This window comes from Hyalella azteca, unplaced genomic scaffold, assembly GCF_000764305.2.
Source record: "Hyalella azteca isolate HAZT.00-mixed unplaced genomic scaffold, Hazt_2.0.2 contig12396, whole genome shotgun sequence".
Classification (NCBI taxonomy): domain Eukaryota; kingdom Metazoa; phylum Arthropoda; class Malacostraca; order Amphipoda; family Hyalellidae; genus Hyalella; species Hyalella azteca.
In genome coordinates, this window is record NW_025942356.1 from 3,023 (window position 1) to 19,665 (window position 16,643).

The 16,643-nt window shown below is 45.8% G+C and overlaps 1 protein-coding gene across 1 annotated transcript; it reads left to right on the forward strand.

Annotated features, from left to right (window-relative positions):
* Positions 1-22: 22 nt before the first annotated feature.
* LOC108681646 lies at positions 23-16,268 on the forward strand. The gene is given in 10 exon segments (XM_047883261.1): positions 23-78; positions 1,829-3,049; positions 5,000-5,680; positions 7,393-7,497; positions 8,566-8,767; positions 10,631-10,721; positions 11,305-11,472; positions 13,157-13,299; positions 13,803-15,412; positions 15,415-16,268. Coding segments are annotated over 10 exon segments (4,758 nt in total). The 3' UTR covers positions 15,896-16,268.
* Positions 16,269-16,643: the final 375 nt, after the last annotated feature.

Sequence of the window (16,643 nt, forward strand, 5' to 3'; positions counted from 1 at the left end):
CCCACCCCCCCTGAGAGGTGTGATGGAGGAGCTGAGCCACGCTTCCCCTCGCCAGCCTTCCCCTCTCGACCTCCCCCCGTGAGTACCTCCCTCTCCCCTTCCCCACGTGGGGAGGAAGGGGACCTGTACACTTGTAATAAATGTAGACATAAATATTATTTTTAATATATACTCTCTTAATGAAATAAATTTTTGGAATATATAATATTGGAATCTGTGGGAATATCCAAGTTATTTGAGGGGAAGAGGGAAGAGAGGGAAGCGCGCGAGGAGGGAACTGCATACCGAAAAGGGGAAGAGAGGGAACGTCTGAAGAGGGAGCAGTGAGGGCATGTCTGGAAAAAAGGGTAGAGAGAAGAAGTGAGGGTCGTATAGGAACAATGAGGGAGAATATAACTTATTGGAGAGAAAAACAAAGTACAGATATATATATACATTATTATTACATGTATATAAAGAGATGTATATACATCTCTATGTATATAATAACATATAAACATTATTATTATATGTAGAGCTGCGTGCTGCGAGAGAGGGGAGCGGGGATGAGGGTAGAGCTAGAGGCTAGGCAAGTCTAGGGTATAGTCACGCCTATATTAAGTGTATAGGTACAACTAGACGCTAGGCAAGTCTAGGGGACAGTCACGCCTATATTAAGTGTATAGGTACAACTAGACGCTAGGCATGTCTGCTTGCAGTCTCCTGGTCAGGCTGTGCATGGCATGTCTAATGTGTACGCTCATGTCTAATGTGTACGCTCATGTCTAATGTGTACGCTCATGTCTAANGGGGGGTCTGCCAGCAGAGTGGGGGGGTCTGCCAGCAGAGTGGGGGGTCTGCCAGCAGAGTGGGGGGGTCTGCCAGCAGAGTGGGGGGTCTGCCAGCAGAGTGGGGGGGTCTGCCAGCAGAGTGGGGGGTCTGCCAGCTTCACGCCTCCTAAGCAAAGAATTAAAGATGGCCGCCCACTGCATCCTCGGCTCCTACATCCTGTCCCGCATCTTTTTCCTATTTCTCTTTTATGTAATTTTTTAATTTCCCTCTACCTACCATTCCCTTCTATCCCTCAACATTCTTTTCTAACCTCACCATTCTCATATATCACTCGCCATTATCTTCTATCCCTCAACATTCTTTTCTAACCTCACCATTCTCATCTATCCCTTACTATTCTCTTCTAACCCTCAACCATTCTCATATATCCCTCACCATTATCTTCTATCCCTCAACATTATCATCTATTCCTCGCTACTCTCTTCTATCTCTCGCAATTTCTTTTCACCCCTCACAATTTTTTTTCTATCCCTCACCATCCCTTTTTATCCCTAACCATTTCCTTATATCCCTCACCGTTGTCTTATTGTTTCTCCGTTTTTCTACGTTTCTTTTCCTAGTGACTTTACATTGGCTATCTTCTATATTCTTTGTAGTTCTTCTTTAGTTAAGTGGTTGATAACTATCTAAGTTCGTTACCTGTGTAATATAAGTAACACATTTACCATCATTTTCGTTTTGTGTAATAGCATGAATTCTTTGATTAGTTATCAGTATTGAATTATCCATAACTTGTTACAGCAGTTGGAATGTATCTTTTTTCTTCTTCAAGTTTTACTCTTGCAAAAATGTAGTTTAATTGCAGGTGCTCCGCGGTACAGAATAATTCTTCTTTTTTCTGAAAATGACAAGTTATTTTAACTCTTTTTGGAATTCCTAGACGAACCGTCGTAGGTCGGGTCTCGAGTGCCCGTTTGGCCGTACATTTATGGAAGCATATGTAGGCGAGTGTTGCTTGTAAGTTATTAATCTTAATTTCATGCTTTCGTCCTCTCAGAAAAGTTGTCGATCAAGCCGACGAAGCTAATGGACAAGGTTCAAGTCCCTCATCGCCTCTCGTGACTTCCAAGTCAATTAACTTACCTGCTCTTTGCACCGAAGACGTCGGTGCTCCTGCACCTAACACCAACAATTATTCTTCAAGCTCGAACACGACTCGTTCGAATTTCGACATCTCCCCCTCCCCGAAACTCCTCCCGAATCAAAGTCCTCCCCATCCCGCGGTCCGGGATTCTTCGTCCCCCTCTTCGGCCGACCGGCCTGTCATGGGTCATCCTTCCTGCGTGTCTGACTCCTTCAGTAGACAGGATACGACATCGTCGACGTATCCCACCTCTGACAGCATAACAGGTCCACCCGATCAGACAGGATCCGATTCTTCATCCGGAGATAAAGTTCCTAAAGCTGAATCTTTCACTTCTGGTTTCCATAAGCATGATATCTCTTCATCAAGAGAAGAGTATTTCCAAGGTTCTAGCGTAAGCGACAAAGACCATCATTCAATGAGTAGTTCTATATCATCTTCAATGAGTGGCTCATATTCAGGGTCGGAAAACCATTCGTATCCACCGTTCGACTCACATCCTTCGACGGATCTGAGATCCTACCACCAAAATTCGCCAAATCCAGCGAATCCTCTAAGTCAACAATACCTGCCGCACAATACGTCCATGCAGAACTCCCCCTCTACCGCTGCCAGCTCAACGGAACAGAGTTTATCGTCATCCTCATCTTCGTCGCTGCTGCAGAAACATAGAAATTCGCCATTCATGCATCGGGATTCACCTTTGTCGAACGAGTCGTCTTCCCAACACCTCCATCCCCACGGCTCCCCTCGCATGCATCCCCACGATTCTCCCCACTTCCACCACCATCACCAGAACTCTCCACATCTCCCCATCAATCCGTTGAGTTACCAAGGTGGACGATCCATCGACTCCCCTCTCAACCAAAGTTCCCCTTTACGGAAAGGTGATGGTGGTCCGCAGGATGGGAGGTATCACCTAGAATTCAACCCCGCCGCTCTTCACCGTCCACCCCACCATGCGATGCAGCAGTCTCCGTCCCCACATAGACCGTACAATGAGGGTCTACAGATGAAGGACTCGCCTCATCATAGCCAACATGACGCCCAGCAAGACCACTACCATCAATCCATCAAGTCCCAACACCAGGGTGGACATGAGGGCTACTGGAACATGCACATGGACTCTTTAAGGTACACACCTCCCTGCTATATGGCTGCCTCAACCTATCATACGGTTCCCTCTGTCATATGGCTCACCCTGTCACATGGCTCACCCTGTCACATGGCTCCCCCTGTCTCATAGCTCCCCCTGTCACATGGCTCCCCCTGTCACATGGCTCACCCTGTCACATGATTCACCCTGCCACCATCCTCTCGTCTGTCATGTGGCTCACCCTGTCATATGGCTCACCCTGTCACATGGTTCACCCTGTCACCATCCTCTCGTCTGTCATGTGGCTCGCCCTGTCATATGGCTCACCCTGTCATATGGCTCACCCTGTCACATGGTTCACCCTGTCACCATCCTCTCGTCTGTCACTGCAAGGATCTGTCATCTACAACACTAGCCANTCACCCTGTCACATGGTTCACCCTGTCACCATCCTCTCGTCTGTCACTGCAAGGATCTGTCATCTACAACACTAGCCATACCAAGCCATGTTAGAGTGTCTGTGTTTTTGTGTATGTGTGGGTGTGTGCATTTGTGTGTTTAAATGAACTTTCAAATTATCGGGTCAAATTCATGCCGGCTGATTGATACATGACTTTCAATTCATTCGACTTCTTTTTTCAAAAGATAATTTCTATTCTCGGTGTTTATATATATATATGATTATATATATATATAAACACCCTTTATATATGATTATATTCTCGGTGTCTAAAACCGTAATTTGCTCGGAAATTGAATGATTTAATGTGATATGTAATATCTAGAAGATTTGGTCGTAAGGAACAGCGGCAAACGAGGCCAAGGGTATATTCACCGTCGATAATACCTGTAGGTCTGAGTAATGCATAACATCGATTACTAATTTAGTGGACGCAGATATGTTTTTTCTCTACATCAATGTAGTCACTGGTCTGGTGCATGATAGGTGCGATGTTCCATTTGTTTTTGATGCGTATAAATGACCGTCATTACGGCTTCTGTTTGGTGAAATCGATGCACTTCGATGCCAGATACTCTCAATTATTATAATGGTCTATATCTATATTCTGTATTATTCATCATCTATAATCTATATTATCACCATCTCACACGTTAGAATGATATACCAAGAATTTAGGCGCTCTCAACGAATCAGCTAGGTCTAGGTATCAATAACTAGATGTAGGTATCATCATCTAGGTGTAGGTATCATCATCTAGATCTAGGTATCATCATCCAGCTGTAGGTATCATCATCTAGGTGTAGGTATCATCATCTAGGTGTAGGTATCATCATCTAGGTGTAGGTATCATCATCTAGGTGTAGGTATCATCATCTAGGTTGTCATCGTCTAGGCTTGAGTGCATCCCGCGTCGTACGCATCAACTAACCTATCCCTATATCAACCTATCATACCCTCACTGAGTTACTCGTGTTGCAAACACTTTAATAAGATTTAAAACGCCCGTTATGCACAGTGTTGTCTGCAGTAAAGTGTTTGCAGCACGACTGACTCATTCACTGTGTGGTGACCCATGTTCCACCAACGCATCACATGCATGAACTTCCTTTCATAACCCATAACCACATGAAACCTCGTGAAAATCATGGTCGGCGTATCGGAGGCCAGCCTATGGCTGGCGGTCAATCCGCCCGCCACTGTGCCACTGTTCTCAACTTTGTAAAATTTAATTCTTGTTGACGGATTGTAGTTTGATCGTTGCCAGCATCTTCCGTAAGCACGTGCCCGTAGCGATTGCCCTGCATGTGCTAACGTATCTCTCTAATATTATATTTGAGTAACATTGCTGAGTCATGTTGACGTCCGACTAAAATCAATTGACCTAACCCCTTGCAATTGAAATTCACCAGTAAATTTAGCGAGTTATACTGTCAGCATATTATATACGAAAAAGGTTTGAAACATTATTTTAATATTTAATATTATATTAAAATTCTCCGCGCTAACTCTGACCTACTCACGACAGCAACAAGCTGAGCAAAGATGGCGGCAACAAAGACTGGTTCGACAGCAGCAGCTCCGACGCCCTCATGTCGGACCGAGTGAACCACAAATCTGACCCAGACCCATACCAGGCCTACCAGGGTGGGGCCCAGATGCCCTCACATCATGCCATGGGGGGTCCTGACCCCGGAACACATGAAAACTCCCCACTTGGACCCCAACAGCACATGGCAGCCCCACATGGCGGGTCTGCATGTCACGGGTACTCCCCACAGCAACAACAGAGTGGCGGGGCATCAGACCAGACCATGCAAAGTACACAACACTACCCCAACTACCCGGGGCATGGCATGGGAGGAAACCTGTCCCCCATGTCCCCAGGATACCAGAATTCAGCCTCAAGAAATCCCCCTCCCCACGTTCCTCCCCCACATCAGCAGCCGTACCACGGTGGTCAGTACCCAGGGGATCCACAGCAGTACGGCCAGATGCCCATGCCCCAACAGCCGTACTCCGGCCAAGGGTGCCACATGGGTCCGCAGGGCATGGGGCCCCGTGGGCCTACGGGAAGGGAAGGAGACCCGTATAGTTTCGTGGATGAATACACGGGACCTTCACCCAGACCCGTGGATGAAGTTCTGGGCAACCAGCAACCCAAGAGAAGAGGGCGGAAACCCAAGCACATCAAGCTCATGGAGAACGGGTGAGTGTAGAGCGCTTCTAATTCGTGCATCTTGTAAACGGGTGAGTGTAGAGCGTTAATATTTCTTGCATATTGAGAACCAGTGAGTGTAGAGCTCTTCTAATTCGTGCATCTTATTAAAGGGTGAGTGTAGAGCGTTACTATTTCTTGCATGTTGAGAACGGGTGAGTGTAGAGCGTTACTATTTCTTGCAGCTGGAGAACGGGTGAATGTAGAGCGCTACCATTTCTTGCATCTGGAGAACGAGTGAGTGTAGAGCGCTTCTAAATTGGTGCATCTAATAAACCGGTGAGTGTAGAGCGTTACTATTTCTTGCATCTGAAGAACAGGTGAGTGGAGAGCGTTACTATTTATTGCAGCTGGAGAACGGTTGAGTGTAGAGCGTTACTATTTCTTGCAGCTGGAGAACGGGTGAGTGGAGAGCGTTACTATTTATTGCAGCTGGAGAACGGTTGAGTGTAGAGCGTTACTATTTCTTGCAGTTGGAGAACGGGTGAGTGTAGAGCGTTACGATTTCTTGCATCTGGAGAACGGGTGAGTGTAAGGAGTTTCTTTTTCGTTCATTTGGAGAACGGGGAGTGTAGAGCGTTTCTGATTCAGGCATCTGGAGAACGGGTAAGTGTAGAGCGTTACGATTTCTTGCATCTGGACAACGGAGGAGTGTAGAGCGTTTCTGATTCAGGCATCCGCAGAACGGGTGAGTGTAAGGCGTTTCTTTTTCGTTCTTCTGGAGAGCGGGTGAGTGCACTGCATTACTAGTTCGTTCAAATGGAGAACGGGTGAGTGTAGAGCAGCTGTTATCGTGCACTGGAGAAAGGGTGAGTAATGGTCAATTGTTTAAGGTAAATATTTTTCAGAGAAACAGTTACCCAAGATTAATCAGATTAATGAAGGCAGCTAAGGTGTTCGCCGACCTCTTGGTTCCGACATGCGTACTCTCATTGTCGATTACTTAGCAAAGTCAGCGTGTTTCGATGTCTAATAACGTTAAACGATGTCCGCATCTTGCTGCCGATTGTAAAAATTTCAAAAAATATATATTTATATATACGGATGTATTGATCTACTTCTCTATTTTACATTTCTTCATGAGATTCATCGTAAGTTACTCATCAGTTTGTTCATCTGCACTCATGTGTATTCATAGATTCGCATCGATCCTTCACTTTTTCTCTTAATTTTCCATTGAATTCCATCGAGATGATTTATTAGGTTTGCCCTTCTCATTAGTCATTCAGTCCCAGTCGTTCACGGGAGCGGTCATATAACCCAATTACCCAACTACTTTGAGTTACTGAAGTAGGTACCACTGAAATAGTAGCTTGTATAGTGACCGAAGTGACCACGCCGTCTTTTTGTACTAGGGCTCCAAAGTTACGTCTAGGATTACTCGTTATCTAGGTTATCTAGAACTCTTCTTTATCCTATGATAAGTTCACAACTTCATCTAGTGGCGTGGACGTTCAAGTCTAGCTGAATTTTTTAAACGTTTAGCGCTTTTCGCAGCCTAGGACAATGTTTCATGAGAGATTTTTTGATGGGAAATCCAGGTTTCGTCCTAATAGTAGTGGCCGTAGACGAAACTTTTCTGATGGGTGACTTTGATGCTATTCCTCGCCAGTGATGATGGTCTTAGTTTTTTGGGCGACTCCAGGATATTTTTCGTATTCGGACGTTTTTGGATGGGTGATCCTGAACGATTTTTTTTTCAGTGGGGATCCGATGGCAATCGCAGCGGCGCTTGCGGCTCACGAGGCCAAGAAGAGGAAGAAGAAAAGCGTCGACCCTGAGGCCGACCTCATGCCCACCAACCTTAAGTGAGGCCACAATAACATACCGACCACATGACGCTAGTTAGGGCAACCACATGTCTTTAGTTAAGGCAACCACATGCCCTTAGTTAAGGCATCCACGTGCCCGTAGTTAAGCCAACCACATGACCCTAGTTTGGGCAACCACATGCCCTTAGTTCAGACAACCACGTTAACTTAGTTAGGACAAACGAATGACATATAGCAAACACATTACCCAGTTTGGGCAACCACATAATCATAGTTAGGGCAACCACATGGTTAGCACATGCTAACCACATGACTAGTCTGGGCTGCCTAATGCAAGTTAGGCAGATGATAAATAATCATAGTTAGGGCAACCACATGGTTAGCACATGCTAACCACATGACTAGTCAGGGCTGCCTAATGCAAGTTAGGCAGATGATATTTTGGCTGCATGATCTTAGTTAAGGGCTGCTGGCGTCTAGTTGTAGGGGCCTTAGCATACTAGTTTTGGTTGGCAAGATCTAATTATAATATCGCAGTATTTTAGTTTAGGACAAGATGCTAGTTGCGGTCTGTTAATTCACCCATTCATCCATTCATTCAATGTTTGGAACTAAGAACAGTTGAAGTTTCAAAATCGTTTTTGAGAGGGTTAGATTAACCCCTTTGCTAGACCCCAGAACTTCGTATAAATTTAGTTTTGGTTATTTATCTCTGCCATTCCCTAGAAATGGCCTATTCATATCCATCCAGCTATTCATATCTATATCATCTCTTACATCTCTTTGTTTTAGGTCTCTGTCAGCCTTAAATTTTCGTTACAGTAAACAAGCTTGAGAGTAAAACTTTTGTCCTCTGATCCATCAATATTCATCATAATTTAATCCTCAATATGCATGGATGTTTATCCATACATATCACTTGATGATATACATAGGTAGCCAATGACCCACTTCTGGTCCCCCAACTCCTGTCCCCCTGACCCACTTCTGGTCCCCCAACTCCTGTCCCTCTGATCCACTTCTGGTCCATCTAACTCCTGCCCCTTTGACCCACTTTTGATCCCCCATAGCTCCTGTCCCCCTGACCCACTTGTGTCCCCACAGTGACCCACTTCTGATGGCGGCGGCCCAGGCGGCCCACGAGGCCAAGAAGCGCAAGTTGAAGGCCCTGGGCCCGGACGGCAAGCTGGGCCCCGCGCTCATCAAGCCCAGGAAGAAGATGGACAGATTTGATGGCCTCGCGGAGGACGAGGTGGTCAAGCGCGTCCTACCTGACCATCTCGGGCCTAACCTCGACATAGTGATTGTGAGTTGCAATCTGGGGTGTGGGGGGTGTGGTGTGTGGGGTGTGTGGGGGGTGTGGGCTCAACCTCGACATAGTGATTGTGAGTTGCTANGATTGTGTGGGGCGTGTATAAAGTATAATATTAGTATGTACTGTGATTTGTGTGTATACATGGCACTGAGATACTAGTGATGATCCTACACATGGTTCTGTGTTACACTAGTCTGTAGGTGGCGAATATAGTTTTTTAATAAATAATTAGAATTATCAATGAATTATTATGTAATGACTGTGATTGTGTGGGGCGTGTATAAAGTATAATATTAGTATGTACTGTGATTTGTGTGTATACATGGCACTGAGATACTAGTGATGATCCTACACATGGTTCTGTGTTACACTAGTCTGTAGGTGGCGAATATAGTTTTTTAATAAATAATTAGAATTATCAATGAATTATTATGTAATGAATAATTATTATGAATATACCATATTATTTAGGTAGGAGCAGTAATATGCTTTTAGGGTAACTGTGGAATTAGGGTAATAATTGCGTTATTACCCTAATTAGGGTAATATTTAGGGTAATAATTGCGTTATTACCCTAATTAGGGTAATATTTAGGGTAATAATTGCATTATTACCCTAAATTTTGAAAATTATGGTTATTTGCAGTTGTTTGCTAGTGCAGTTATTTCTATGTCAAAATTCAGTATAAGATATTTATTATCTATTTTATTTATATGAAGAAAACAGACGTTATGAGGAGTTACGAGTAAGAGTTTAGGCATTTATTTAACGTTAGTTGCGTTGTTTCAGATGTGAGGCTTAAAAATATTATGTTATTCTCTCGCAGTCATCATAACTTATTAGTCAATTTTGCTTTGTATTAAAAAAATGAATTAATAAAAGTTAGTTAATGTCTTTCATTATACACATTTCTGGCAACCGCTGGTAGTTTATAGTTACATGTTATATACCTATTACCTTATAGTTACATCTCTCGGTAATTATGTGGTATATGTAGGGTAATTATATTATACGTATAGGGAAATTATGTGATATGTTTAGGGTAATTGTGTTATTTGCAGGGTAATTACGTACCTAGCACGTGTAGGTTAATTTTGTTGTATGTGTAAGGTAATTATGTGATATGTTTAGGGTAATTATGTTATTTGCAGGGTAATTACGTACCTAGCACGTGTAGGTTAATTATGTAATATGTGTAGGGTAATTATGTGGTACGTGTGGGGTAATTATGTGGTATGTGTAGGGTAATTATGTGGTACGTGTAGGGTAATGATGTGGTATGTGTAGGGTAATTATGTAGCACGTGTAGGGTAATTATGTAGTATGTGTAGGGTAATTATGTGGTACGTGTAGGGTAATTATGTAGTATGTGTAGGGTAATTATGTAGCACGTGTAGGGTAATTATGTAGTATGTGTAGGGTAATTATGTAGTACGTGTAGGGTAATTATGAGGTATGTGTAGGGTAATTATATGTTACTTGTAAGGTAATTATGTTGTATGTGTAGGGTAATTATGTAGTACCTGTAGGTAATTATGTAGTATGTGTAAGGTAATTATGTTGTATGTGTAGGGTAATTATATGTTACTTGAAGGGTAATTATGTTGTATGTGTAGGGTAATTATATGTTACTTGAAGGGTAATTATGTGGTATGTGTAGGGTAATTATATGTTACTTGAAGGGTAATTATGTGGTATGTGTAGGGTAATTATATGTTACTTGAAGGGTAATTATGTAATATGTGTAGGGTTATTAAGTGGTACCTGTATGTTAATTAGCTGAATGTATCGGTATGTAGTAACCAACCAGTGGCTGCATGCCGGCGAGAACAGTATAATAATGGTAACATGTAGATCTCTAAATTCCCATTCCAGATAGGCATAAATCCAGGTTTGTTTGCGGCCTACAAGGGGCACCACTACGCTGGACCTGGCAACCACTTCTGTAAGTACCTGGTGGTCGTGTCACTAATATGTCACTACCATGCCACTACCTTGTCACTACCATGCCACTACCATGCCACTACCATGCCACTACCATGCCACTACCTTGTCACTACCATGCCACTACCATGCCACTACCTTGTCACTACCATGCCACTACCATGTCACTACCATGTCACTACCATGTCACTACCTTGCCACTACCATGTCACTACCATGTCACTACCATGCCACTACCTTGTCACTACCATGCCACCACCATGCCACTACCATGCCTTGAACGTAATTACTTCGATTTTAGCTAAGTTCTGTCATGAAATGAGATTAAATATAAAGTCGATTGTTTCATCCCCATTCCCCACCTTCCCCACCCCTGTTAGTGAAAAGTTCATCATGCCTCCCCATGCAGCCCCACGGGTGTCTTAATTTTCCCCAACTTGCTGCTATTCAACATCGTCCCGTGTTTTGCTTAGACTTCCTCCCCGTTTCCCCTTAGCTCCCCTAACTCCCCCAGTATCCCTCTCCCCTCACTCCCCCTTATTCCCCCAGTATCCCCCTCCCCTCACTCCCCCTTATTCCCCCAGTATCCCTCTCCCCTCTAGGGAAGTGCCTCTTCCTCTCCGGTCTCATCCCCGAGCCGCTGACGTGTGACGACGACCACCAGCTCCTGCACCACGGCATCGGCTTCACCAACATCGTCGCCCGCACCACCCGCGGCTCTGCCGAACTCACCCGCAAGGAGATCAAGGAGGGTGAGTAACACCCTTCAACCGCAAGGAGATTAAGGAGGGTGAGTAACACCCGCAAGGAGATCAAGGAGGGTGAGTAACACCCTTAAAGTTAATCAAGAAGAGTGTACAGTTCAAATACAGGACTGGAAGCCGTTGATAAAGGAGGAACAGAGACAGGGCTATGATCACAATCCTGACTCTGTGTGATAATAATCCCCATCATCTTATTTACAACGTAATTCTGGAAAACGTTTATTTTGTGTTATCGATGCTTATTATAAGCGTCCATTGATAAGTCAAGAGGCCGCTTTACCGCGTCAGTCGTCACACAGACCGATGTTGCCTCCTGTGGAATTTTTTTACTAAGTCTATGTGCTATATTTATCCTACTAAATAAGATAGAGATTTGAAATTCCGAATGTTATTCCTGCTGCCTATTTGCATACTTTTGAGGTTAGGATAACTTAGGTTAACTTCGTATATAAATGTAACCGAGAAGGTAAATTTCGCACCTGACGCTCGTGAAGAGTGCGAAATTTTTACAATATTCGTTTTATCATTTATTTTCAATTGATCGGTGTATCTTGCATTTCTGAATTTTAAACCTTATGGTAGATAGTAAAACTCAAAGCTATCGGGCAGTGAAATTACACTAGATTAATGCAAGAGTTGACACGAGTTTGTGGTTCTTTGAAGGGACTGGCATCAAGAAAAGTGTATAGACAATCTTAAACTGCATGCAGGCAAAGGACAGGTTCAAGGGTGAGCAGATGTGTCAGGAAAGAAAATATAGTTTGTTTGGGCGGCACTCCCTGTCAGAATAAGGCAATATCAGGGTGCCACTGACCGAGGAAATTTTCAAGTGACACCCTGATTAATATACCTCATACGATTAACCTGAGGATAGGTGTTCGGTGACTATGTTAGGGATAAGTAAAGACACATTCTAACTTCAGCTTATCTTGATACGGGTAGTTCCGTTACAAAGTCATTACAGAGGTACAGACAGATACAAGGTATAGACTTAGCTTCGACCGTCAGGTTGTAGTAACTCTAACAATGATTTCCCAGTCCTTTTATAGACTTAGTACTTCCGCCCACAAACGAGTGTCATTCGGGCGGTCTTGCTCACGTGATGTTGTTGATGTTGACTCAGTCTCTAGTGTTTCATCAAACTCTTCCGCGTCAAGCGAATATTGCGTCTCATCACAGATGCTCTAAACTTATAATATAATCAAAATGAGATGATTGATTCAACAACAGAAATGTGGTTCATTTGGTTATGAGATCAAGGGTAGATAAAGCATATAGACTTAAATCTGCCGTGTGCTTGCATGGTTATGCAGCTCTATCCTGCTCATGGTGTCTCATAGATTTCATGACGAGCTGATGCAAAGCCTAAGGGTACGCACACAGTGAAAGCAGGTTGCCAGCGTGCTGGTTACCTGCTCAGGCTGGCACCTGAAACAATAGAATACAGAAGCCTATTCGTACAGGTTTTCACTGTGAACATTTACTTACATTATTATCCTATGTTCATTCTTGTGGCAGGTTAGAGCAGGTAAACCTACTTTCACTATGTGCGTACCCTATAAGTTAATTTTTTCACGATCTGCCAACGACACTTCGGACGAAAAATGTTTAAAGGTGAAATAGTTACTTCAAAATATGTTGAATCGTGGTGTAAATGTATCCATGTTTGCAGGAGGTCAGCACCTGCTGTCAAAGCTGCAGCAATATCAGCCCAGGATCGCAGTCTTCAACGGCAAAGGAATCTACGAGATCTTCTCCGGCAAGAAGGAGTTCTCCTTCGGCCGCCAGCCTGAGAAGATAGAGGGCACCAGCACGGTGAGCAGTCTCTACTACTTTAATGCTCACTTCTTTACACTGCCTTACTGCTCACTTTTTTTCCTTACAATTTTTACAATGCATTGTCTCCGATTATTTTAGTAATATCGCTGCAGATTATGAGTTAAATGTTATTCTTTGTTATTACCTAGCCACTGTAGCGCAGTGGTAGCGGCACTGAGATGAGACGAGTTAGTCGAGGGTTCGAGCCTCGGGAAGCTCTGTTCATTTCTCGGTGCCGCTGGTGGGCGAGCTAGGCTTGTTAGACGTCGAAGGTGGTGCATAAGCATGGCTGGCCGAGGTCGGTGCCCATAAAATGGGCTGGCCCATAAAAAACAGATTTCGCCCATGGTTTTTTATGGGCTGGCACATAAAAAACTCAGGGTGCATATTTCCTCGGGACTCTTAAGGCCTTAATATTCTTTATTTCTCTCGGTATTTCAGTGTTGTCATGTGTTGATTCTACCCATATTACAACACTGGCAATGTACTTTTCTTTACAGCACGTGTGGGTGATGCCGTCGTCCTCAGCCCGCTGTGCCCAGCTGCCCAGGGCCTTGGACAAAGTCCCCTTCTACACTGCCCTTAGAAAATTCAGGGACTTCCTTAAGGGCACCTTAGACGAGCTCAAGGAGGAGGATATCGCCTTCGCCAACGTCAAAATAAGGAACCTCAAGAAAGACCCTGAGAAGATGGCAGCTCTTGCCGGCGACTCCATCTTGAAAGGGGAAGCGATCGTCGAGGATTTCATGGGAAACGACATGTTGCACCCCCGGGACATGCTGGCTGAGGACATGCACAAGAGTTTAATGGGCAGTGACATGCATAAGTCCATGGGTGAAGAAATGCACGTCGATATGATGGTCAGGGAGAAGATGATCAAGTCGGAAATGATGGACAATATGTCGGTGGACGGAATGGGCGCCATGCGGAGAGATGGCATGGGCGGGGGCAGCGGAGAAGACGGCATGAGAAGAGACATGATGGGTGGAGAAGAGGGCATGAAGGGAGACATGATGGGCGGTGAAGAGAGTATGAGACGAGACATGATGGGTGGAGACGATGCCATGAGGAGAGATATGATGGGTGGTGAAGAGAGTATGAGACGAGACATGATGGGTGGTGAAGAAAGCATGAGAAGAGACATGATGGGTGGAGATGAAGGTTTGAGACGAGACACAATGATGGGGGATGAGTCTCAGCGAGACCTGCTGTTTTCTCCTGGAGGGGACGGCAGCATGATGCTGGGCGAGGACGCCATCAAGATGGAGATGAGCGACCTCTGCGTCAAGGAGGAACTCGAGGACGACGAGGACGTCGCTAAGATCACCCCGCAGTCCCTCTTCAAACTCAACGGCATGTCCAGGGAGCAGCTCGAGAGCCTTGACTGTCCCACAATCCCCATCAGGAAGAAGCGGGGACGACCCAAGAAGACCCCTGATGACCCGAACCTTCCCGACCGCCCGCGTCAGCGGTCCCTGTCCCAACAGCAGCAGATGGGGGGCATTGGCCCCCCAGGGCCACTTGGTCCCCCCGGGGCCATGATGTGTAATGGGTTGAGCTCCCCACTGATGGATGAAATTCCCCGGAAGAAGCGCGGGCGACCCAAGAAGCTTCTGCCCGACGGGTCCATCCCGCCGCCCAAGCGCCCGGGACGCAAGCCTAAGGCCCTGAAGGAGATGCTGCAGCAGGCCCATGGCCCTCCCATGGGGCACATGGGGGGCATGTCCCTACATGATTCCCCCCACCACATGGCTCTGAACCACATGAACGGCATCATGTCCCCACAGGGCTTTAGCCCCAACCACAACACGCACACGTTCTCCCCACAGTACGGGGCTGGGGGACAGCCTCCCGTCATGGGGCAACATGGAGGCCCTGGCATGCATAGCCAGCAGCAATACATGCATTCCCCAATGAGTGGGATGCATCAGGGGAGTGGGTTGACCCCCACTCACCCCGGTGGGGGAGGGATGAGTCACTCAACCCACAACGGGCCTCTCACCCCAGGCTCTAATAACGCGGGCCTTCACCCCGGTATTCATCCCCACAACCCCCCGGGGAGTGGCAGGGGCAACACCCCACATCAATTCGGCCAGTCCCCAGGATATACCCCTCCCTCTACAGCAGCTCCTCCTACTCCCCCGCTCCCCCAGGACCCTCCCTCTCCCACTCCTCCTACCCCGACATCATGGGCTCCCCCATGCTAGCCCCCACTCCCCCAATGGGTTCATCGTTTATGGGGTCTCCGGGGCTTATGGGGTCCGCGAGCGCCATGTCCCCCATGTCAGCTGGGGGAGGAATGGGTGCCATGGGTGCGATGGGAGCCTTACACTCCCAAATGTCAGCATCACAGCTCCCCTACCCATACTCTCAGTATGGGGACGCAGGTCCTCCGCACTATCCCTCCCCAGCCTCCCACTCTTCATTCCCCCACTACCACTCCTCAGCTCCCCCTGGCTTCCACGTGCCCTCCCCTCGCTTCCCCTACCCCTCCCCCTACAGCAACTCCCCCTATGCCCAAGGCTACCCCCAGAACGCCATGTTCGAGCGCATCAAGCACTCGGGCATGGGCATGAACTTCGGCAGCTTCTAAGATACGAATTTGCTTTAAACTTTTTCTTTTATTGTTTCCAAAGGCAAGAAAAAAGGTTTCTATCTTGGCGCATGTGAATAATACGCGTATGTGGTGCGTAATCAATACGCGTATGTGGTGCGTTATTATTACGCGTATGTGGTGCGTTATTATTACGCGTATGTGGTGCGTTATTGTTACGCGTATGTGGTGCGTTATGAAAACGCGTAAAGGGTAAGCTTGGGCAAGGGGCCACGGCTGAGGGGTTGATACCACAGCCTGTGGCAATATCTCCCCTCTGAGTGTTTGTAAATAATGAGGTGTCTCTTTATCGCAGATAGAACAACTATCCTTATAACGATGTTGATAACGTTTTAAGGGCGTACCACTTTAGGAAAGGGTCGGTACTACTCTCTGAAAGGGTGATACTTTTAGAAGGAATGGGCGGTACAACCCGACGGAAGGGGGCGGTGCCAGCCGTCGTTGCTCCTCCTACTCGCGGTTCCTCGCTGAGCGCCGACTCCTGCTCGTACGTTGCTCATGTGTACATAGGATGTTAGAGCCTCAACATCGTCGTCGTCGTCATGGAACATGCCAACAAATCCTCATCTTCGTCTGCAATCTGATTACATATTAGCGGTCGAGGTAAAGCGTTCGTTCTTATTCTTATTTGTTGCCGTCATCAATTTTTTGATGATTAGTTTAATGATAATGATGCTACTGATAATATATAGGTACTCAAAGACATGCTCACTTTCTGACTCTTGTT